This window comes from Cololabis saira, chromosome 19, assembly GCF_033807715.1.
Source record: "Cololabis saira isolate AMF1-May2022 chromosome 19, fColSai1.1, whole genome shotgun sequence".
Lineage (NCBI taxonomy): Eukaryota > Metazoa > Chordata > Actinopteri > Beloniformes > Belonidae > Cololabis > Cololabis saira.
Window position 1 is genome coordinate 3,695,878 of NC_084605.1, and position 24,461 is coordinate 3,720,338.

The 24,461-nt window shown below is 41.5% G+C and overlaps 1 protein-coding gene across 1 annotated transcript in view; it reads right to left on the reverse strand.

The window, feature by feature from the left end:
• Positions 1-24,461, reverse strand: part of rnf213b (ring finger protein 213b) — a 106,857-nt gene that overhangs the window by 58,520 nt on the left and 23,876 nt on the right. Inside the window, exons 16-28 of the mRNA XM_061709148.1 lie at positions 23,841-24,006; positions 22,347-22,514; positions 20,893-21,036; positions 19,530-19,781; positions 18,058-18,440; positions 16,755-16,926; positions 11,485-11,702; positions 10,897-11,040; positions 10,653-10,805; positions 7,639-8,887; positions 5,245-5,429; positions 5,007-5,159; positions 39-3,707 (exon numbers count right to left, since the gene is read on the reverse strand). Of these exons, the coding sequence (XP_061565132.1) occupies positions 39-3,707; positions 5,007-5,159; positions 5,245-5,429; positions 7,639-8,887; positions 10,653-10,805; positions 10,897-11,040; positions 11,485-11,702; positions 16,755-16,926; positions 18,058-18,440; positions 19,530-19,781; positions 20,893-21,036; positions 22,347-22,514; positions 23,841-24,006 (7,056 nt within the window). The remainder of the gene's footprint in view (positions 1-38; positions 3,708-5,006; positions 5,160-5,244; positions 5,430-7,638; positions 8,888-10,652; positions 10,806-10,896; positions 11,041-11,484; positions 11,703-16,754; positions 16,927-18,057; positions 18,441-19,529; positions 19,782-20,892; positions 21,037-22,346; positions 22,515-23,840; positions 24,007-24,461) is intronic.

The window sequence follows — 24,461 nt, forward strand, 5'->3', positions numbered from 1 at the left end:
TAGATATCGTTCTTATTTCGTCATGTTTTGCGTCTCACCTCCAGAAACTTGACAGACCCCTGATTCTCTCGTCGGCAGTCGCCCAGGAAATCTCCAAGCGAGTGGTGATGCTGTTGCGAGAAGTAGCGTCTCTGGAGTTTCTCCTTCTCCTCGTTGGACAAGTCGGAGTTCTTGAGCCGAACGACGGCGTCGGGGGTTGCGCAGTCCAGCAACAGGTGCTTGGCTCGTTCCAAGACTTCCTCTTCTTCCGTCGCTAGCGTATCCTCGTTTACGTCGATAGATTCACAGTCCATTTTTTCGGAAGTTTGATCTTCCTCATCAATGTCCATGTCAACAAATTGATCATCGTCCACCTTGTTATCAAGTGTTTTCGGTTCGTCCTGACATCGGCGTCTTCTCGTTTCGAGTGCTGTCAACAGAGCGCTAGCGCACGCGTCGTCGTGGAAGCCGACGAAAATGTCAGATAACTTGAAATCCTCGTCGGCTTCGCCCGAGAAGTCCCTAACCCACTCTTTCAGTTTTTCCAGAACCCTTCGCTGCCACGGTTCCAGATCGGTGCTGCGATCCACCCGGTGTTTCTCCAGCCGGTTGATGAGCGGCACGGGAAAGTGCTCGTAGACTTTCTTCTGGTCTTCCACGATGACCAGCCTGAAGTTTGCGTGAACGCGACACTTGACCCTGTGCGAGCCGAGACCCAGATCGACGTACTGCTGCTTGCTGAGGTAAACGTAGTACTGGTTCAGGGCGTCGTACAGGCTCTCGTACAGATTCTGCATGTTGAGCAGGACGACGGTGCGGCCGGTCTCCATGCACACCTTCACCCGGTTGACGTTGCGACAGATTCGGGCGTACTCCTGGTCCTTGGGGAATCCCGAACCGAAAATAATCTCGGGCATCGGGTAGCCTCCGCTCGCAAAGACTTTTTGCTGGAGGATGTGGAGAGCTGCGTTGTTGGTGGTCAGTAGAAGGAGGTAGCGGCTTTCCTCGCCGGCGCCGGGATCGAGGTTTTTCCTCACCATCTGTAAGGTGCTCGGTCGGGGAACTTCGGTGAGATCTTGGAGGACGTCTCGGAAAAACGCGACGGAGTCCATGCTCTGCGGCTGTCCGCTGAAGTTGCGCAAGATGGCCTCCACTAGCTGCTCTTTATCGGGCTCTCGTTGCGTGGCTTTGACCGTGGCGAAGAGCATTTTGACGAGGCTGTAGTAATCCCTCAGACCGAAGAACTGATTCCTCGAAGTGTCTTTGCAAATGCTCAGGAAAGCCTTCGCCAAAGACGGAAAGAGGTGTGTGATTTTCAAGAGAATCTGTTGGGAAGACGAACAAATCCCTTTGGCGGTCTCCACGAGTTCCTCCTCGCTCGGATCCCACCTGGACACGAAAATCCCTCGGTTCATCTTGGCTGGGTCGAGAGCCCAGTTGGAGATGCCGACGAACCCGACCTTCATGTGCGGCTCCGGCTTGTCGTGGTCGACGCAACCGTCTTCCAGGAGAGGGTGGAGGGTTTTCAGCGGCATCTGGGGGGAATCCTCCGCCAGGCCAATCTCGTCGAGCACGACCACCGACACGTACTCGTCCATGTTTTTGTCCTTCTGGAAACGGGCACAGTTCCTGAAGGTTCCTATGATGCCCTCGGGACTCGAGTGAGGGCTGCACTGGAAGGAGACCATGTGCACCTGTTTGAGCTTCCTGAACAACTCGCAGCGGGAGTTTTGGCCCTGCATGGCGTCGGCGACCACGGTTTTGGCCAGGGACTTGGAGCTGCCCGGCTTGCCGACCAGAAAGAGCGGGATCTTGAGTTCGATGCAAACCACCATGAGGAACACGTTCTCTTTCAGCGCAATGTTTTTGGCAATGGTCTCCCTTGTCTCAATGTTGCGAAGAAAGAACTCTTGGCAGGAGGAAATGTCGTCCTGTAATGCCGCCGCTGAGTTCAGAGGACTTGGGAAGTGCACGCAAATTTCGGCAAGGTACTCTTCTTTGTCCACCAGAGATGGGTAGTAGCAAACTCCGACCGCAAGAACCAAACACTTCAATGTCTTGGCTTCCTCACTATGAAAAGGGTTGTTGTTGAATATATCGTTGCTGTGCTGGTAAAACCAAGCTAGCACTTTCATAGACCTCTCCACGTCTCGGAGACTCACGAAACTGCACTCGTCGTTGCGACTTCTCATGTATTTCTGAGAGGCCGCCAGCACGTTTGAAATGACGGCACCGCAGGCGGCCGGCAAGACGTGATCGGCAACCTTCTTCTTGACGATCTGCTTGATGTAGGCGAGCTCGGTTAAATCGCTCAACTGGCCAAAGTCCCACACCAGAGACATCATGCTCGGCGGCAGGAGGTGCACCCGGTAGACCAGCTGCCTCAGGGGAACTTTGCCAAAGCGGTCTTGAGTTTCGGCCGTCTTCACTCGATATCCCAACCCCGCGCGCTCCAGACGCTCCACCATTTCCGGCGAGTGCTTTCTGTAAGGATTGCAAGCGGCGATTATTTTCAAGCCGCTTTGCACCTTCAGAGGTTCCCCTTTCGCCGTTTGGTCGCACAGCACTTCCTTGATAGCGAAAATGGCCTCCGAGGTGTTGGCTTCATCAAAGAACAAGATGGTGTCCAGCTTGTGCGTCCGCCGGTTCCAGTCGGCGAGCGCCTCGGCCTCGCGCACCTTTCGGTAGATCGTCTCCGCCGTGGTTCCGCCGTGAACCTTGACGAGAACCATGTTCTCCACCGGTTTGTCTTCCCTTTGCAGCGCGCAAAGGAAACGGACCAACCTTGTTTTTCCGCAGCCGGTTTCACCCATGATGACGACCGGAATCCCGCACCGGAATCTCATGTGTATGGCCAACATCTTCATGACGTTGTCGGTGGTGAGCTCGTACGTCGGATCCGGATCGAATCCCCCGCCCGTCATTCCCTTCTGCGCACCGACGACGCACGAGATCCGTCTGAGTTTGTCCGACCTGGGCAGCTGATCGAAGTCCTCGGTGAGAGAAATCCCTTGCCGTTGTAAACCTTGAAAAACCTCTTGTGTCATAACGCGCTGTATCAGAATCCTTTCGCTGTGAGGATCGACCGCGTTTAGCGCGTTCCCCCTTTTCCGCACATTGAAACCCAGGAAAGACATCGAGGAACGGTCCGCGTTGAAGAAAACGTACGGATGCGACTCGTTTTCCCAGCGTTTCCGAACCGTCAGACGAGTCAAAAGGTCGTCTTCAAGGCGGTTTCCGACGTCCGGCGTTGGACTCTCGTTGGACGTGTCCAGAGACGGGGAGGCGAAATCCCTCGCCATGAGGATCATGAACTTCACGATGAAGCCCTTGAAGCCCGGCAGCTGATCGGCGAGGAAATCCGGATCGCAGAAGATCGAGTTCTCGCAGTCTCTCAGCTGCACGTTGAGGAACCAGGAGAAGTTCCTCAGTTCGCTCCAAGAGGGATCTTCCATTCCACAGTGCGACAGGAGGTGATGGAGACAATCGCCGGGGTCGCCGACGCAGGATCCTTCCTTGTAGTTGAAACGGTCCAGATTTTGGTTTCTCTCGTAGAGGTTTAAGTACTGGTAGGGTCTTTGAATCCCTTCGCTGCAGAACTCTTGCTCGTCCATGAGCGGATCCAAGAACTTTGTCCTCGAGACCCTTTGATTTTCCAGCATCTGCTTGACTTCTCTAGGGCGTCTACAACGAACGGTGGGCAGGATGTCGAGAAGTCCAAGCCTCATCTGAGGGAGCGAAAATTGAATGCATGGTTAAAAAAATACGAAATAACTTTGGGAATTTACAAATAGTGAACATGAATCAATCAATTTTAATTCTGCAAAAATGAGCCATAAGAATAATCAGTAGAAAAAACGATATAGAGATCCAACAAATCCATGATTCCTTCAGTTACAATTGTTGAAATTTCATGAATTAGTAGACTATAGTATTCTGCAAATTATGTTTAAAGCTCATAAGAAAACTTTACCAATCAACATTCAGAAAAGATTTGAAAAAAGAGAAAGCTAGTATAACTAGGAACAGAGATCTTAAAAAAAAAACTAAATTGATGGAACATTGTGTTTCTGTGAAAGGAATCACTTTATGGAACTATCTGAATAAAGAAAACAGTCCCCCTCTAAAGTGGCTAGCCCCCCTCTAAAGTGGCTAGTCCCCCCTCTAAAGTGGCTAGTCCCCCCTCTAAAGTGGCTGGTCCCCCTCTAAAGTGGCTAGTCCCCCTCTAAAGCGGCTAGTCCCCCCTCTAAAGTGGCTAGTCCCCCCTCTAAAGTGGCTAGTTCCCCCTCTAAAGTGGCTAGTCCCCCTCTAAAGTGGCTAGTCCCCCTCTAAAGTGGCTAGTCCCCCCTCTAAAGTGGCTAGTCCCCCCTCTAAAGTGGATAGTCCCCCCTCTAAAGTGGCTAGTCCCCCTCTAAAGTGGCTAGTTCCCCCTCTAAAGTGGCTAGTTCCCCCTCTAAAGTGGCTAGTCCCCCTCTAAAGTGGCTAGTCCCCCTCTAAAGTGGCTAGTCCCCCCTCTAAAGTGGCTAGTCCCCCCTCTAAAGTGGCTGGTCCCCCTCTAAAGTGGCTAGTCCCCCCTCTAAAGTGGCTAGTTCCCCCTCTAAAGTGGCTAGTCCCCCTCTAAAGTGGCTAGTCCCCCTCTAAAGTGGCTAGTCCCCCCTGTAAAGTGGCTAGTCCCCCCTCTAAAGTGGCTAGTCCCCCCTCTAAAGTGGCTAGTCCCCCTCTAAAGTGGCTAGTTCCCCCTCTAAAGTGGCTAGTTCCCCCTCTAAAGTGGCTAGTTCCCCTCTAAAGTGGCTAGTCCCCCTCTAAAGTGGCTAGTCCCCCCTCTAAAGTGGCTGGTTCCCGCTCTAAAGTGGCTAGTCCCCATCTAAAGTGGCTAGTCCCCCCTCTAAAGTGGCTTAAAGGAGGTGGGTGGAGCTTAAAGGAGAGTTTCAGGCGTCTACAGCCTGAGGTTTGATCAGCTTCATCTCTAAAACCCGTATAAAACACAGATATTCGTGGTATTGGTGGGATATTAGAGTCACGTCTACCTCCCTGGGCTGGTTTTCGGGGGACGTGTTTGTCTTCAGGATCTCCACGGCGACGAGGTGAGATCCGTTCCTCCTCCAGAGCGTTCCCTGGCTGTCGCTTAAACATCCCAGGACCAGCAGACGGAAGAGCAGCTCCTCCAGACCTGACTGGACCTGCAGGACGAAGAGGGAGGAGGATTCTCACGGAGGGTCAGCGACAGAGCGAGTCGTTAGCGGGTACGATTCCTCGCCTACTCACCCCGGCCATGTCGATGTGCAGCAGAACCGGGTCCTGCTCTCTCAGCGGCGACAGTTTCTCCGACAGACTCGTGATCAGCGAGTCTACGTCGACGCGCGACTCGATCAGTCGGATCCGGACGTGTCGTGCCCTCGGAGAATTCTGCTGGAACTTCTCAAACAAACGATCCACGTAGAGAGATTTCCCTAGAAAAATGAAAAAGAGATCTCAGGATATTCCGTCGGTTCATTTCGAAATAGCAACTGACGTCCAAATGATGACTAGACAAAGGTTACCGTATTTTGACGACCATTAGGCGCATATAAACGTCTTTTTTTTTTTTTAAATGTGCCGCGCGCCCAATGACGCAATGCGCCCTTGTATTATTGTAAGGCGGACGTAATTGAGGCCACCATGAGAAGTTAAAGGGGGAAGGGGGCGCGTGAATCACCCGTGATTTGCGGACGTGTTAGAGACCATTATCTATAGAGACCAGCTGACTTTCGGCATCCCTGTGAATCACACGGTGGAGAGGACGGGGACCAGCATGGTGGCGATCCGCACAACGGGGTATGAGAATTCATCGTTCACTAATGTGCTTGGTTGGACAGAAACTATGGTGATTTTTTAAAGAAAGACTTTGCTTAAAGAGACCTTTCCAGCCGGAGTCATTATAAAGGCAAATGAAAAGGGCTGGATGGATGAAGGGATGATGATGAGTGGATGAGGCAGGTGTATGTGCAGCGACCCGGTGTTTTTTTTCCACACATCACCATCGCTGCTGATCTGTGATTCTAAGCGCGCCCATCTCACAGACAGTGTAAAAAAATAAGTGAAAAATATGAACGTTGCGCTTGCTGTTGTCGAGACGCATTGCCATGCAAGTTCCAGTTTCCTGAAACCCCTGCAGGGGAACGACGCCTTGCAAGTTGCCCCAGCCTCATACCCCCGCTTGACCCATTGTCACACAAGTTCCGGCGTCTTGCATCCCTGCTGAGACGGCACCGTGGACGTGGCTTTGACTTCCAGCTCCTGCAGAGACGAGGACTTGATCCACGGAGGACACCATATATGGACTTCCTGACTCCTCAGGGGGTAGTCCCAAACTGAAAGATCACACCTGCCTGTAAATTACTTTTTGTCTCTCACTTGGCTTGTTTATTCCTGTCTTTTGTTGATTGAACTTTTGTATAAAAACCCTGTGGCCAAATCAATCTGGGTCAGCATTTCAACCAGACTCTGGTCTGTGTAGATCCACTCACCGCCGGCTACTGAATAAAACTCACTACTCACAAGCGGACTTATGAACCGATTTTGATAAATTCCTCAACACTGTTATTCCGGGAGGTCTGACGAAGGAACTCCAACCGCTGGACGTCAGTGTGAACCGGCCGTTCAAAGTGAAGCCTGAATTATGGTTCCGCGTTAAATCGACGCAGAGCCTACGCTGGAGGATACACGGCGACGTGCACCATGAGCGTCGCCGCGTAACCTACGGCGTTGGTTAACGCGGAACCATAAACCAGCCTTAAGGCTGCGAGCGTCGTGGGAGAGATGGACGACTGAGGGGGAACAGTTTCACCAAGAGTGGAAGGCAGCGCCGGGCAAGTTATGCCACAGTTTGCAGATGGATTGTAGATCCGTGGGCTAACGTGTCTGCTGGGACTATTTTGCAAGCTTTCCAAAAGCGTGCATTTCCGAGGCGCCGCACGGCACGGAAAGTGACTCCGACAGCGAGGAAATTGGGACTGGCACAGCGGATTTAGCGGAGCTCTTTAATGCAGAAACAGAGGATGAGACTTCGATGGGTTTGATTAATGTAAAAACTGAAATAAAGTACAATCAAACTAAGTTTTGCTCCCACTCTATTTTTAAATACGCACACTTGTGTGCTTGTGTGTGTGTTCTGCGGCGCGCGCGTGTGTGTAGACGGCACCTTTTCGGTCATTTCACTGTGTGTGTGTTTTAAATACAGAAAAAACACACAAAACTGAGGGTGCGCCCTTCCACACGGCGCGCCGAATGGTCGCGAAAATACGGTATACCCGTTTTGTTTTGTTTTGCTTTTGTTATGCGAACATTACGGAAGAGTATATGGGCCAGGCAGGAGAAAATAAAAATAATATTTGAAAGGGGAAGATTTTTTTTATTGTGCAATTCAAGAAAAAAGTCGAGATTAATGTTGAAGTACAATTTCGAGAAAAAAGTCGGAAAAACTTTATTCTTGAAATTTCGACTTTATTCACGAAATTTCGACTTTATGGCCCTAATCCTCTTCCGTAGCCATTACTTTTTAACGACTTGGGCTTTTTATTATTTTACCTCTTTTCTTATCATTTTATTTCATTGTATTTGTTATTTACTGTTGAATTGCACTTTGAATGTGTAGAATTGTCTTAAATAAACGTGTCTTACCTACAGCCGGACACACCGACGACACCATCCAGACCGAGAGGTGATCCGGAGAAACCTGCGCCGCCGGGTTTTGCGACGGCGCGCTACACGTAAAGTGGTGCCGTAGATATTTCCTGGCAACGTCCTCCGTCAGACTCAGTCCGGCCTGGACTTTGCTGTTGTTGAAGTAGGAGGGAACGCTTCGGTGCTGGTGCACAACCGGACTGACCAGAACCAGACGGTAGTTCGGACTCGCGCTCCTCTCCAGGATCTCAAAGATTTCCACCAAGGCTTCGCTGACGTCGTAGTCCAGGACTCCGGGTTTCACCAGGGAATAAATCTTCTTTCCGTCTCCTCGTTGGGTTCCTTTGCCGAGAGCTCGGCGGAGGAAGATCTCAACCTCTTCTTTGGTGGTTTTCTCTCTGCACACGAGGACTTCGTCGGCCGAAGGTAGCGGTTGTTCCGGACTCTTCGTGTAAAAAGACAGCGTGGTGGTGAAAACCTCTTCATTCGGACAGAGCACTAGGTTCGGCTTCCCTTCCCGGAGAACCGGTGGAAGACTTCGAATCGTCTGCAGCCGATTGGTGTCCGACAGGCAGGACAGGAAGTGGCCTAGAGTCAAGATGTCCAGGGACTCGCTCAGGTATCGCGACATATCTTGCTTGAATCGCTTCCAAAGGGTCTCAAGAACGTCCTTATCCGTCCGATCGCAATTGGCGCCAACGTTTTCATCGTCCTCGGAGGAAAACTCAATCAAATCACGACCTTCTTCCATGTCTTCTTCAGAGGAATCATGATGCTCAACACGTTCCAGGGCATCGTGCCTTGATATTATCCTCGCTGCGTTCACGTACGCCGTTCTAATATCCGCAACGGAGCACTTGGGGTTTATCGGGAAGAGCAAGTGCCACAACTGTTGGGGAACCGATACCTCGCGCCTGCAGACGTTGTGTATCCACCGGCACAAAAATACCATCTGCTCCGAGGTGAAGTGGTTCAGCAGGCCGAATCTTGAGCGCATGTCGTTGACAAAGGCTCGCCACTCCGTCTCGCAGGCGTCCATGGACTGGGCGAGTTTCTGTAGCTGCGCTAGCACCTCGCTTTGGTACGCCAACCGTTGACCCTTGAGGGACGACATCGTGACCAGGATGCTCGGCTGCTGCTGCGTTGGGCAGCAGTGGACTTGGGCGTGGAACTCCCTGAACAGCATGTTGCCCGATGTTTGCATTTGGAGAAGGATCGTCCCCACTCTCTGAACTCCTTCAAAAACCTGCAGAATTCAGAATCGGTCAATGAAATGTAGAGTTTTATGGCTTGTTTGTTGTTATGTACTTTAAGGGGTTTGTTATTCTGCACTTTAAGGGTTTGTTACTCTATACTTTAAGGCAGAATAACAAACCCTTTAAAATACAGAATAACAAACCCCTTAAAGTGTAAAATAACAAACCCCTTAAAGTGTAGAATAACAAACCCCTTCAAGAGCAAAATAAAAAAAACCCTTAAAGTACAGAATAACAAACCCTTTAAAGTGTACTAAGGGGTTTGTTATTCTGTTATTCTGCACTTTAAGGGGTTTTTTATTCCGTACTTTAAGGGGTTTGTTATTTTACACTTTAAGGGATTTGTTATTCTGTACTTTAAGGGGTGTGTTATTCTGTACTTTAAGGTTTTTTTATTCTGTACTTTAAGGGTTTGTTATCCTGCACTTTAAGTGCATTTATTATGTACGTTAAGGGGTTTGTTATTCTGTTCTTTAAGGGGTTTGTTATTCTGTACTTTAAGGTTTTTTTTATTCTGCACTTTAAGGGTTTGTTATTCTGCCCTTTAAGTGCATTTATTATGTACTTTAAGGGGTTTGTTATTCTGTACTTTAAGGTTTTTTTTATTCTGCCCTTTAAGTGCATTTATTATGTACTTTAAGGTGTTTGTTATTCTGTTCTTTAAGGGGTTTGTTATTCTGTACTTTAAGAGATTTGTTATTCTGTACTTTAAGGGGTTTATTCTAAACTTTAAGGGGTTTGTTATTCTGTACTTTAAGGGGTTTATTCTAAACTTTAAGAGGTTTGTTATTTTGCACTTTAAGGGGTTTGCTATTCTGTACTTTAAGGGGTTTGTTATTATGTACTTTAAGGGGTTTGTTATTCTGTTCTTTAAGGGGTTTGTTATTCTGTACTTTAAGAGATTTGTTATTCTGTACTTTAAGGGGTTTATTCTAAACTTTAAGGGGTTTGTTATTCTGTACTTTAAGGGGTTTGTTATTCTGTACTTTAAGGGGTTTATTCTAAACGTTAAGGGGTTTGTTATTCTGTACTTTAAGGGGTTTGTTATTCTACACTTTGAGGGGTTTGTCATTCTGTACTTTAAGGCATTTGTTATTCTATACTTTAAGGGTTTGTTATTCTGTACTTTAAGGGGTTTATTCTAAACTGTAAGGGGTTTGTTATTCTGTACTTTAAGGGGTTTATTCTAAACTTTAAGAGGTTTGTTATTTTGCACTTTAAGGGGTTTGCTATTCTGTACTTTAAGGGGTTTGTTATTATGTACTTTAAGGGGTTTGTTATTCTGTTCTTTAAGGGGTTTGTTATTCTGTACTTTAAGAGATTTGTTATTCTGTACTTTAAGGGGTTTATTCTAAACTTTAAGGGGTTTGTTATTCTGTACTTTAAGGGGTTTGTTATTCTGTACTTTAAGGGGTTTATTCTAAACGTTAAGGAGTTTGTTATTCTGTACTTTAAGGGGTTTGTTATTCTACACTTTAAGGGGTTCGTCATTCTGTACTTTAAGGCATTTGTTATTCTATACTTTAAGGGTTTGTTATTCTGTACTTTAAGGGGTTTGTTATTCTGCACTTTAAGGGGTTTATTCTAAACTTTAAGGGGTTTGTTATTCTGCACTTTAAGGGTTTGTTATTCTGTATTTTAAGAGATTGTACTGCCAGTTTCGTTGTACCGGTACAATGTCAATAAAGACAATTCAATCCAATTCAATAGTTGCATGAATAGTTGGATCTTGTTTGAGCGTTAAACGGCGTTCACCTCTGTGAATCGGTTGACTTGTTCCCGGCCGTGTTCCCCCTTCGACGACATGAGCATCAGTTTGTTCTGAAGCTCCAGCAGGTCGTCCAGCTTGTAGCTCTTTTCTTCTCTGCCACTTTTCACCGTCACCGACACCATGTTCTGCAGACATCGCTGAAAAGAACAAATACACCTTTAACGAATTCAGCTGGCAAAACTGGGAGGTCTTGGTTGGTTTGTCCTGCACTGAAGACCGCCGTCCTACCTTCTGTGTGCTTTTATCGGACCAGCCGATGTGATAAACTCCGCTAGCGTTGATAGAGGAAGCCAACGACAGCGAGGATTGTTCCACGGAGCCGTGAGTTTCCTTCAGCGCCTTCAGCCAGCTGAGCAGTCGAGTCGACTCTTTCTGAAAAGTAAAAGTAAACACATTCATCACATCATTAAACCTGGTACTGTCTTTGGGTCAAGGAAGGAGGAAGGGAAGAAGGGAGGAAGGAAGGAATGAAGGAATGAAGGAATGAAGGAAGGAAGGAAGGAAGGAAGGAAGGAAGGAAGGAAGGAAGGAAGGAAGGAAGGAAGGAAGGAAGGAAGGAAGGAAGGAAGGAAGGAAGGAAGGAAGGAAAAAAATGAAGGAAGGAATGGAGAAAACAAGGAAATAATGTACGAGGGGAGAAAAGAAAGAAGGGAGAAGGAAGGAAGGAAGGAAGGAAGAAAAGAAGGAAGGAAGGAGAGAGCAGGAGGAAATAAGGAACAGGAGAATTAGGTCATTTTGACCCAAAGACAGTACAAGGGTTAATGAATGAAAAAGTGAAAGATAAAGAACATGAAGAGGATTATTATTAATTGATACCAGTTTGTCGGGGAGTTTCTCGTCTCGGCCGAGGGCGTCCCACACTTGCTGAGCGTATCTCATGAACTCCTGGAACCCGTCCGGAGGTCGGAGGGCGTAGAGCAGCGGAGCGTAGCCCATCACGGCGTCGTGGAAACCGGCCACCTGGTCCAGCTCCGCGTCGTTCTCCCCGGCCGAGATCGACGCCAGGTCCACGTAAACCTTCACCTCACTCATGTCTGCAGACGGGGCGGTAAGTAACTACGTTAGTACGTAAACCTTCACCTCACTCATGTCTGCAGACGGGACGGAAAGTAACTACGTAAGTACGTAAGTACGTAAACCTTCACCTCACTCATGTCTGCAGACGGGACGGAAAGTAACTACGTAAGTACGTAAACCTTCACCTCACTCATGTCTGCAGACGGGACGGAAAGTAACTACGTAAGTACGTAAGTACGTAAACCTTCACCTCACTCATGTCTGCAGACGGGACGGAAAGTAACTACGTAAGTACGTAAGTACGTAAACCTTCACCTCACTCATGTCTGCAGACGGGACGGAAAGTAACTACGTAAGTACGTAAACCTTCACCTCACTCATGTCTGCAGACGGGACGGTAAGTAACTACGTAAGTACGTAAGTACGTAAACCTTCACCTCACTCATGTCTGCAGACGGGACGGTAAGTAACTACGTAAGTACGTAAGTACGTAAACCTTCACCTCACTCATGTCTGCAGACGGGGAGGTAAGTAACTACGTAAGTACGTAAGTACGTAAACCTTCACCTCACTCATGTCTGCAGACGGGGAGGTAAGTAACTACGTAAGTACGTAAGTACGTAAACCTTCACCTCACTCATGTCTGCAGACGGGACGGTAAGTAACTACGTTAGTACGTAAACCTTCACCTCACTCATGTCTGCAGACGGGACGGTAAGTAACTACGTAAGTACGTAAGTACGTAAGTACGTAAACCTTCACCTCACTCATGTCTGCAGACGGGACGGTAAGTAACTACGTAAGTACGTAAGTACGTAAACCTTCACCTCACTCATGTCTGCAGACGGGACGGTAAGTAACTACGTAAGTACGTAAGTACGTAAGTACGTAAACCTTCACCTCACTCATGTCTGCAGATGGGACGGAAACGGAGCCGGGGGGAGGATTTAGTGAGAGCATTAACATTAATATGAGCATGCCAAGTAGTGGCAAAGTTAATTTATTTCAATAATTCAACTAGAATACGGTGTAAAAGTTAATTTATTTCAATAATTCAACTAGAATATGGTGTAAAAGTTAATTTATTTCAATAATTCAACTAGAATATGGTGTAAAAGTTAATTTATTTCAATAATTCAACTAGAATATGGTGTAAAAGTTAATCTATTTCAATAATTCAACTAGAATATGGTGTAAAAGTTAATTTATTTCAATAATTCAACTAGAATATGGTTTAAAAGTTAATTTATTTCAATAATTCAACTAGAATATGGTGTAAAAGTTAATTTATTTCAATAATTCAACTAGAATATGGTGTAAAAGTTAATTTATTTCAATAATTCAACTAGAATATGGTGTAAAAGTTAACCTATTTCAATAATTCAACTAGAATATGGTGTAAAAGTTAATTTATTTCAATAATTCAACTAGAATATGGTGTAAGAGTTAATTTATTTCAATAATTCAACTAGAATATGGTGTAAAAGTTAATTTATTTCAATAATTCAACTAGAATATGGTGTAAAAGTTAATTTATTTCAATAATTCAACTAGAATATGGTGTAAAAGTTAACTTATTTCAATAATTCAACTAGAATATGGTGTAAAAGTTAGTTTATTTCAATAATTCAACTTAAAAGGTGAAACTAATATATTACCTAGTCTTATTACATGCAAAACAAGATATGTTAAATTTTTATTTGTTATAATTTTGATGATGGAATTGTTTATTGATTTCATAAAATAGTCTCTTATTCATTTTTTATTTGGGGTTTTCATAAACTGTGAGACATAATCACCAAAATTATAACAATTAAAGGCTTGAAATATCTCACTTTGCATGTAGTGGGAAATAATATATTTGTTTCACCTTTAGTTACATTTACTACGAATGACGTTTTGCAATATATTCAAATTTTCCGACCTTCACCTGTATATTATGACATCAATAAATAAGAGCATAATATATGTCCATATTGGATCAATACGGAATGCAACTTTTAATTCCCAATTCCCAACTCCTACCTGGAGGTGAAGCCCGAGTCCCGTATTAGTTCAATAAGGGATGCAACATTTTTTCTCAAATAAAGGACAATTCCGTATTTTACGGGACGGGTGGCAACCCTAAGCATGACCCCGCTCTGATGTGGAAAAAAAAAATCCCCAAAAAATAAAACACGCCCGAGAAAACCTGAAAAATTAAGGCGATATAATAGTATCTAGAAAAGGTTTCCCTTTTCTTCTTCTTCTTATTATTCTGCAGGCTTTTTCGTGCGTTAATGCGGCCCAAACCGCAACGTTGCACCAATGCATGGCATACATCGTTGGATGCGTCTCCATCGTGCCTCGATGGGCATTACTTTTCTCAGTCAAAAGTGTTACCGTGGCAACGCTAGATGCCAAAAAGCAATAAAAAAGGCGAAAATTTGGACGCTTATTGCTCGGCTGAACTTTATCCTAGAGACATCGTTCAAATTTACAAACACTGGGCCCGATTAGCACTAAAGGACCGTGCAACCTCATTATGCCAATTAGGGCTGCACGATTCTGGACAAAATGAGAATCACGATTTTTTTGCTTAGAATTGAGATCACGATTCTCTCACGATTTTTTTCCAATATAAAATTTATTGCACTTATTACTTTAACTTTGCAACAGCTGAACAAAAATATAATAACAATAAACATCTCTTGTCTTCTTTACACAAACCTTTGAATAATTTAAACAATAATAACAATTTAACAATATTTGTTCCTCCCTGAGTTGAACACCCTTTCAGAAAGGGGACTTGTAACAGATCCTGTAGTTCTGAGGCAACAAATTATTCCTCTGGCTGCTTTTTGCTGTAACAGCTGACATTGAACATAAAAACAATAAACATCTCTCTTGTCTTTAAATAATTTTAACAATAACAATTTTAACAATATTTATGTGCAATATGTGTCAGGTGATGAGAAAGGTAGATGTTTCTCCAAATGTAATCCACAATCATTAACAAAATATAACAAACATGACAACATGATAGTTGACCATGACAGGACTACAACAACCTAGAACATAGGCCTAGTCCTTTTTTTTAATGCAGCCATCTTTAAAAAAAAAAAAAAAAAAAAAAAAAATTTTTTTTAAATCGTCGTCATTTGGAAATGAGATCGTGTTCAAGCATGAATCGAGATCGCGATTTTTTAACGATTAATCGTGCAGCCCTAATGCCAATTATTAGAATTTTTGCGATATTAAACTTTCAATTTTAAAAAAACATTCCATTTGACTTTGGATGCTTGTTGCTAAGCAACAGGTTATCGTAAAGACATCGTACAAATGTTTCCCGACTCGGCACGCTGTGGACTTCAACATATTCAAATTTCATGAAGCTGTGATTTAAGGAAATTTTAAGTCAAAATGCCTGCCTAATGGCCCAATCCCCAAAGGTTTATTAACAACCTTTAACGTAGGGCTGGGCGATATATCGAGGATAGCCGATGTATCTCTGCTTCTACTCTGTGCGATGTACAAAATAACTCTATCGTGCATATTCGAGTATAAATTTTCACGCATTTTGCTTTTAGCCGCGGGCATTAAATTACAGGCTTTTCTCGCTCTCTCGTCTCGTCTCTCCTTCTCTGAGACATAAAACAAGTGCACCCTGTTACACATGTCAGTCACGCGTTGTCGTGTGTGCATTATCATTGGCCCCCGACCAGCTGCAGGTGTCGGCGCTGCTGTCCGGGACCGCCGCTCACTTCCACCCCGCTTTAACTTTCCCAAACTCGGCCTGTTTGCGCCGTGAGCTCATCTGCGCAGTTGCTACGCGCTCTGTGGAGAGCCGAGGAGCCGCTTAGCGCGACACGCGCAGCCAAGCCTTTAGCCTGATTTATGGTCCCGCGTTACACCAACACAGAGCCTACGGCGTAAGTGTGAGTCGCCGCGTACCCTACGCCGTAGGCTCTGCGTTGATTTAACGCGGAACCATAATTCAGGATTTTCTCTTCCAGAACTGAGAAACGTCACCTAGTGTTGCTTAAATGTGGCCACATGAAATCAATCACTATCATTGGAAAAAAGTCAAACAAGACTACAGTATATGACATCATATTTCTAACAATAAGTGAAAGTGATGCAAAGTAAAGGAGGAGAGGATGAAACATTGCAGTCCCTGCACCTACAATTTAATATAAAGGTGCTCTAAGGGGCCCCTGCTGCTCAGAGCAGCTCATCCTGGTAAAACCTGGTAAAACCAGGTAAAACCTGGTCATCCAGGTAAAACCAGGTAAAACCTGGTCATCCAGGTAAAACCAGGTAAAACCGGGTAAAACCAGGTCATCCTGGTAAAACGGGACCAGAACATGTTCTTAGCAGATGTTCTTCAGATGGGGAGTCAGAGATGCAACGTGCAGTTTCTATTTTGAAATTACACTTTTTATGTTTGTGCCACTCACTGCTTAGTAACTGTTTAATAAATACAGTTTTGGTAAATTTGACTTATTCCCCCTTTTTGCGTGAAAGTTTAAAATGAGCATATATTAATGCAGTATGAACAAGAATGTTTTAATTTAGACATATAGAATCATCATACTGGTGTGATTGTAGCATCAAAGTGTTAATTCAAGGCTAAGGCAAAATATCGAGATATATATCGTGTATCGTGACATGGCCTAAAAATATCGAGATATTAATAAAAGGCCATATCGCCCAGCCCTACTTTAACGGTTTATTAACAACCCTAAACTATTTCTTGGCCGTTATTAATCACCATAAACCACACAACCCCGAAGCCGGGGCTGTGGTTTATTAACAATCCTAAACCACACAATACAATACAACCGTAAACACCTCAAACGGACATAGAACCACCCCGAACACAACCACTACACAACCACTACACAACCTCTACACAACCTCTACACAACCTCTACACAACCTTAAACACAACCTCTACACAACCGCTACACAACCACTACACAACCCCTACAGCCCCAAACCAAAGCAGCAAGAGGGGACGAATGGGCAGTCAATCATCAACCTTTCCTGAAATGTTCTAGTTGTTATTAGGATTGTTGGCTTCGTACCTCGGAGATTCTCTTTGACCCAGACGACCAGAGTTTGACTCGTGAGAAACTCGTCCAGACAAGCCGTTTGTGTCCTGGTGACGGAGGAAAGCTGCCGTCGGGCATCGAGCAAGCGGTCCCTGAGAGACCCGAGGACCTTCAGAGACGTCTCCTGCTTAAACGTGTCTTCATCCTGTTAAAGAGGCAAGAACACGATTGATGCAATACCGTTAAATAATACCAATAATACCAAAGAAATCTGGCAGAATTTGAAGAAATTAACAGAGAAACACAAGAGTAATAGAACAATTGAACTAAATATAGAAGGAAATGTGACCAGTGATCCAGGTAAAGTGGCAGCAGCATTTAATACTATTTTATTGATTCTATAAAAAGTTTGACTCAGAATTTCCTTAGTTCAAATTGTCCTGTTATTCCTCTGAAGTGACCAACTCTAAAGTACATGCGATTATTTCCTCTCTCAAATGTTGAAAGGCAAGTGAAGTTTTCCTTTATTATAGTCTTGATTTATTACTTTACCATTATTAAGACTGTTCTTAAAATTAAATACATGTATATAATATATACATTTTGTGCATTTTTTTAAATAAAAAACGTTGATTAAAAGAAGTTTCTTCTCCAGTTTAGTTTAATCTCTGGCTTATCTGTTCTTTTAGCTGCTCACTTTATGGCTAGTTTTATTTTGAAAGTGTTTGCTTGTGTGTTGTTTTACATTTCACTTCCCCTGTCCCCCTGACTCTTCACACCTGTGTCTCATTAGATCCAAGTCCTGATTGTTCACACCTTTGTCTCATCAGACACCTCTTCCCCTGACTCTTCACACCTGTATTTCATAAGATCCCTGTCCCCCTCATTGTTCACACTTGTATCTCATCAGTCACCTGTCAACCTGATTGTTCACACCTGTGTCTCATTAGATCTAAGTCCTGATTGTTCACACCTGTGTCTCATTAGATCCCTTTTCCCCCGAGTTTTCACACCTGTGTCTCATTAGATCCAAGTCCTGATTGTTCACACCTGTGTCTCATTAGATCCCTTTTCCCCCGAGTTTTCACACCTGTGTCTCATTAGTTCCAAGTCCTGATTGTTCACACCTGTGTCTCATTAGATTCAAGTCCTGATTGTTCACACCTGTGTCTCATTAGAGCAAAGTCCCGATTGTTCACACCTGCGTCTCATCAGACCCCTGTCCCCCCTGATTGTTCATCCTTTGTGTTGTGACTGTAAACCTAATTAAAAAATGCAATAAATAAACCACTTCACTGATTATTAATACCATTACAGTTGAAAGTTGAACTCCTACCAGTCGACTGATGGTGTGGATTTCACTGAAGTCTCCAGTCAACTCCATTTCCTCGGCGATCCTCAGCACGGTGCTGGAAGCCGCCGCCGCCTGACAGAACCGTCGATATTCCTGGATCTGATCCAGTCTCAGCTCCGGCCAGTTAGCTCTGGCCTCCACGTCCGCGGCGGGAATCATCTCCGCCATCAGTCGTAGCTCCTCTTTCATCAGCGTCCCGTCACCGTTGTCGCCGGACTCGAGTAAAACCCGATCCAGCTGCTCTAGAGTGATGTTTTCTTCAGCGATGGCGACTCCAACGCGGGAGAATTCTCCAACCAGAGGAGTCCAGATGTGTTCGCAGATCTGCGTTAGCGTCGTCTGGACAACGGGCCTAGCCGACAGAGCTGGGTAGAGGAGCCAAAAATGTACTCAAGTAAAAGTACTGTTACTTCAGAATAATATGACTCAAGTAGAAGTAAAAAGTATTCATCCAAATAATTACTTGAGTAAAAGTAAAAAAGTACTTGGTGAAAAAACTACTCAAGTACTGAGTAACTGTTGAGTAACGTCTGATTTATTTTTTTAACACAACCATTCAAACAGACAAAAGTACAAAATAATCATCTTCAGGGAAATTAAATCAATAAAATAATAAAATAAATAAAAAATACAAAATAGCTTAAATTAAAATAATCTTAAAGTAAATTCAAGTACTTTAATCAATAATAAAATAAAGAAAATAATAACAGAATAAAAAAAATGTTTGTTTTTTTTAAATTACATTTATTGGAAAGTGTTTTTTTTTATTGCGTTATTTGTCATGTGTTTTTTTTGTTTTTTTAAGTTACGTTTATTGGAAAGTTTTTTTTTTTAATTGTGTAATTTGTTTTTGTATTTCTTTATTACGTTTATTGGAAAGTGTTTTTTTTAATTGCGCAATTTGTAATTTGTTTTAGTTTTTTTAATTATGCTTATTTATTTATCATATTCGGGCAAATTAAATCAATAAAATAAATTAAAATTAATAAAAAATAAAAAATTGCTTAAATTAAAATAATCTTAAAGTAAATTCAAGTACTTTAATAAATAATAAAATAAAGAAAATAATAATCGAATAAAAAAATTAATTAAGCACAAGTAGCACAAAATTTCCAGCCTTTGTACTTTTCTTTTTTAACCAGAACTAGAACAAACATGAACTCATAGAAACTCTGTGTGTGTTTGAGTCTGTGTAAATGTGACAAAACATGCAAAAACAAACATTTTTCCCAAACAATCACCCAGTGATGTCATGAGATTGACGCGTACGTGGATAAAAGGGATAAAAGAAAAGTAACAGCTCAACGTAGCCTAATGTAGCGGAGTAAGAGGAACAGTTTCTTCTTCACAAATCTACTCAAGTAAAAGTAAAAAGTATAGTGATTCAAAACTACTCCTAAAAGTACAACATTTCCCAAAACTTACTCAAGTAAATGTAACGCGTTACTACCCACCTCTGTTAGCCGAGGCTAAAGCCGTGGCTCGTTTGACCCAGGACGACAGGACCAGGTTGCTGTGGTGAAGTTTGTGCATGTCGGACTCCATTTTCAGGACGTTCAGACTGGATTTGTACCAGAGGACTTGAGGAGGAACCGCCTTAATCCGGTTCTCTCTGCTATCGTAGGACTGAACTAGCACTAGCTCGTTCAGGCTAACGGCGCGGAGCTCCGCCGCGTGACGATTCTCCAGATCCTTCATCTCTGGAACTGTTGGACCATATTAGAGAAGAAAAAACCACAGGTGAAATAAATCTGTATAATAAGTAAGTAAGTAATTACGTAAGTACATAAGTAGGTAAGTAATTACGTAAGTAAGTAAATAAGTAAGTAGTTAAGTACGTAAGTACGTAAGTAAGTAAGTAAGTAAGTAAGTACTAAGTAAGTACATAATTACGTAGGTAAGAAAGTACGTAAGTGAATAATTACGTAAGTAAGTATCGTAAGTAAGTGAGTAAGTAAGTAAGTAAGTAAGTAAGTAAGTACGTAATTACGTAAGTAAGAAAGTAAGTAAGTAAGTAAGTAATTACGTAAGTACGTAAGTACGTAATTAAGTACGTAAGTAAGTACATAAGTAAGTACGTACATATGTAAGTAAAAAAGTACGTAAGTAATTACGTAAGTACGTATTTAAGTACGTAAGTAAGTAAGTACGTAATTACGTAAGTACGTATGTACGTAATTAAGTACGTAAGTAAGTACATAAGTAAGTACGTACATATGTAAGTAAGAAAGTAAGTAAGTAAGTAAGTAATTACGTAAGTACGTAAGTACGTAATTAAGTACGTAAGTAAGTACATAAGTAAGTACGTACATATGTAAGTAAGAAAGTACGTAAGTAAGGACCTAAGTAAGTACGTAAGTACGTAAGTAAGTACGTAAATAATTACGTAAGTACGTAAGTAATTACGTAAGTAAGTACGTAAGTAATTATGTAAATAATTACGTAACTGAGTACGTAAGTAAATACGTAAAAAATTACGTACTAAGTACGTAAGTAAGTATGTAAGTACGTAAGTAAGTACGTGAGTAAGAAAGCACGTACGTAATTAAGTACGTAAGTACGTAATTAAGTACGTAAGTATGTAAGTAAGTAAGTACGTAAATAATAACATACGTAAGTAAGTAAGTAAGTACGTAAGTACTAAGTAAGAAATTACGTAAGTAAGTCAATAAGTACGTAAGTAAGTACATAAGTAAGTAAGTAAGTAAGTAAGTAAGTAAGTAAGTAAGTAAGTAAGAAATTACGTAAGTACGTTAGTAATTACGTAAGTAAGTACATTAGTAAGTAAGTAATTATTCTGGTTTTAGCCACACCCACCTGTGATACTTTCTTTAATCTTCGCCATCATTTTAATGAGAGTTTCCATTTTCTCTCTTCGCTGCAGGAAAACGTTCAGGTCTTTCTCTCTCTGCTCCAAAACGACCTCCACATCAACGGGAAAACTCCCCGGGTTTTTCTTGTCTGTGGAACAACATCGTAGCTGATTAATGTCATGTTTTACACTTAGCTTACATTAAATTAAAAAAGAAACAAAATTCAGGACAACATTAATGGAACGTTGTGTTTTTGTAAAAGGTTTCAGTTTCTGGAACAATCTGGATACAGAAGCCAAAGAATGCAAATCAAACATTACAATTAAAAGAATAATAAAAGCCAGTTTGATGAAGAAATATCATGATAATTGTTAAATTAGTTGGGTTTTTCTTTTTCATTGTCATTTTTTTTCTTTCAAATCAAAAAAGAATACGACTATCTGTGTTTGACGACAGCTATTTTGTGTTATTTTATAACTTTGTTGTAGTTTTTTTTAATTACATTTATTGAAAAGTGTTTTCTTTTTAAATTGCGTAATTTGTAATTTGTTTTTGTTTTTTTAAATTACGTTTATTGGAAAGTGTTTTCTTTTTAAATTGCATAATTTGTCATTTGTAATTTTTTTTTTTTTTTTTTTTAAATTACGTTTATTGGAAAGTGTTTTTTTTTTAAATTGCATTATTTGTAATTTTTTTTTTTTAAGTTACGTTTATTGGAAAGTGTTTTTTTATTGCGTAATTTGTAATTATTATTTTTTTCTTAAGTTACGTTTATTGGAAAGTGTTTTTTTTTATTGCGTAATTTGTAATTTCTTTTGGAATTTTTTTATTACATTCATTGGAAAGTGTTTTCTTTTTAAATTGTGTAATTTGTCATTTGTTTTAGTTTTTTTTTAAGTTACGTTTATCGGAAAGTGTTTTTTTTTAAATTGCGTAATTTGTAATTTGTTTTTGTATTTTTTAATTACGTTTATTGGAAAGTGTGTTTTTATAAAATTGCGTTATTTGTAATTTCTTTTTTTTTTTTTTTAAATTACGTTTATTGGAAAGTGTTGTTTTTTTTAAATTGCGTAATTTGTAATTAGTTTTTGTTTTTTTTATTACGTTTATTGGAAAGTGTTTTCTTTTAATTGCGTAATTTCTTTTTTTTTAAGTTACGTTTATTGGAAATAGTTTTTTTTAATTGCGCAATTTGTAATTTTTTTTTGTTTTTTAAATTATGTTTATTGGAAAGTGTTTTTTTGTAATTTATATTTTTTTATTATTACATTAATTGAAATTTGATTTCTTAGGAAAAATGGACAGATAAAAAAAGCTTAGTCTTCTTTCTGTTCCCTTTTATTCAAGGAAAGAGATTTTTTTTCCAGTTATATTAAACTTTGTTGTTTTCTTTTAATGAATGAAATAAAGAAAGAGTAAGAAAGTAAATGTGACGTATGGGGAGGCTGAGGTTCGTACGTTGCTGACAGAGTCTCTTGAACTGCTCTCTGAACTTCAGGCAGGTCTGCAGGTTTCCAAACGTCACGGTTCCTTCCAGAAGAGACTCCACCAGAAACTTCCAGGCCTCCACACATCTGAGCACCACCTGTCCTGCAGCCTCGTCCACCTGGATGGAGCTCCAGTCGTCTGAGAGGACAGGAAGGAAAATCTCACTCAGAATGGGTTTCTGATATTAAAGAAACCACATGTTAAACAGCTAAAAGCATTAATGCCGCAAGTAAAGTACTACGTACAGTTGTCCAGCAGGAAGTTACTGGTGGACTGAGTAAGTAATTACTTACATAAGTACGTAAGTATGTAAGTAAGTAAGTAAGTACTAAGTAAGTAAGTAATTACGTAAGTATGTAAGCACGTAAGTAAGCAAGTATGTAAGTACGCAAGTAAGAAAGTATATAAGTAAGTAATTACGTAAGTACGTAAATAAGTACTAAGTAAGTACGTAATTACGTAAGTAAGAAAGTACGTAAGTAATTACGTAAGTACGTAAGTAAGTACGTAAGTAAGTACGTAAGTAATTACGTAAGTAAGTACGTAAGTAAGTACGTAAGTAATTACGTAAGTAAGTACGTAAGTAAGTACGTAAGTAATTACGTAAGTGCGTAATTACATAAGTAAGAAAGTAGATAAGTAAGTAATTACGCAAGTAAGAAAGTAAGTAAGTAAGTAATTACGTAAATACATAAGTACGTATTTACGTAAGTAAGAAAGTAGATAAGTAAGTAATTACGTAAGTATGTAAGTAAGAAAGTAAGTAAGTAAGTAAGTACATAAGTAATTACATAAGTACGTAAGTAAGTACATAAGTAATTACGTAAGTAAGTATGTAAGTAGTTACATAAGTACGTAAGTAATTACGTAAGTAATTACGTAATTACGTAAAGCATTAACTCCGTAAGTTAAGGACGTACAGTTGTCCAGCAGGAAGTTACTGGCGGACTGAGTAAGTAATTACTTACATAAGTAAGTAAGTAAGTAAGTAAGTAAGTAAGTAAGTAAGTAAGTAAGTAAGTAAGTAAGTAAGTAATTACTTACATAAGTACGTAAGTAAGTAAGTAAGTAAGTAAGTAAGTAAGTAAGTAAGTAAGTAAGTAAGTAAGTAGGTAAATAAGTAAGTAAGTAAGTAAAGTACTACGTACATTTGTCCAGCAGGAAGTTACTGGCCGACTGAGTAAGTAATTACTTATGTAAGTACGTAAGTAAGTAAGTAAGTAAGTAAGTAAGTAAGTAAGTAAGTAACTAACTAAGTAAGTAAGTAAGTAAGTAAGTAAGTAAGTAAGTAAGTAAGTAAGTAAAGTACTACGTACAGTTTTCCAGCAGGAAGTTACATGCCGACTGAGTAAGTATTTACTTACGTAAGTACGTAAGTAAGTAAGTAAGTAAGTAAGTAAGTAAGTAAGTAAGTAAGTAAGTAAGTAAGTAAGTAAGTAAGTAAGTAAGTAAAGTACTACGTACATTTGTCCAGCAGGAAGTTGCATGCCGACTGCGGGTCCAGCAGCTGCAGAATCGTATCGTCTCTAAAACGCGTCGCGGACTCGACCAGGAAGGAAGAGACGACGGCGACTGGAAGTTCTTCCACCCTCAAACTCAGGCTTCGCATCATTTCTCCTTCCTGTCGTCTCTGTGAAGAGAAACGTTTAGACATGTTACCTTACTGTGGAAACCAGATAATTACAGAAAAGAAAAGAGTCAAAAAAGATAAATCAAAATAAAACAGATTACTGGGGTGACGACAATGTGCAACTTTTACTCTTTACAAGAGTCATTTATTGTATTTTAATAAAAATCCTTGCAAACATAATACAATCTTCATCTTTTTCAAAATAAGAGCCCCCCAGCATTTCAGTGGGAATATACACCATTCATTTCTTTAAGATGCTTTTATTGTGAAATATTTGCAGGAAGCTGTTGAGGCTCCTTAACTTGCAAAGTTCAAGTTAGAGCTTGAAATTGCAATAATGTAAAAAAAATAAAACAAACAAAGAACACGATAAGCACAGTTACACTAAGAAAAAGAAGAAGAAAAGAAGTAGATGACGATGGCTAGTATTAAAAAAAACAACGCTTGTTCCGTGA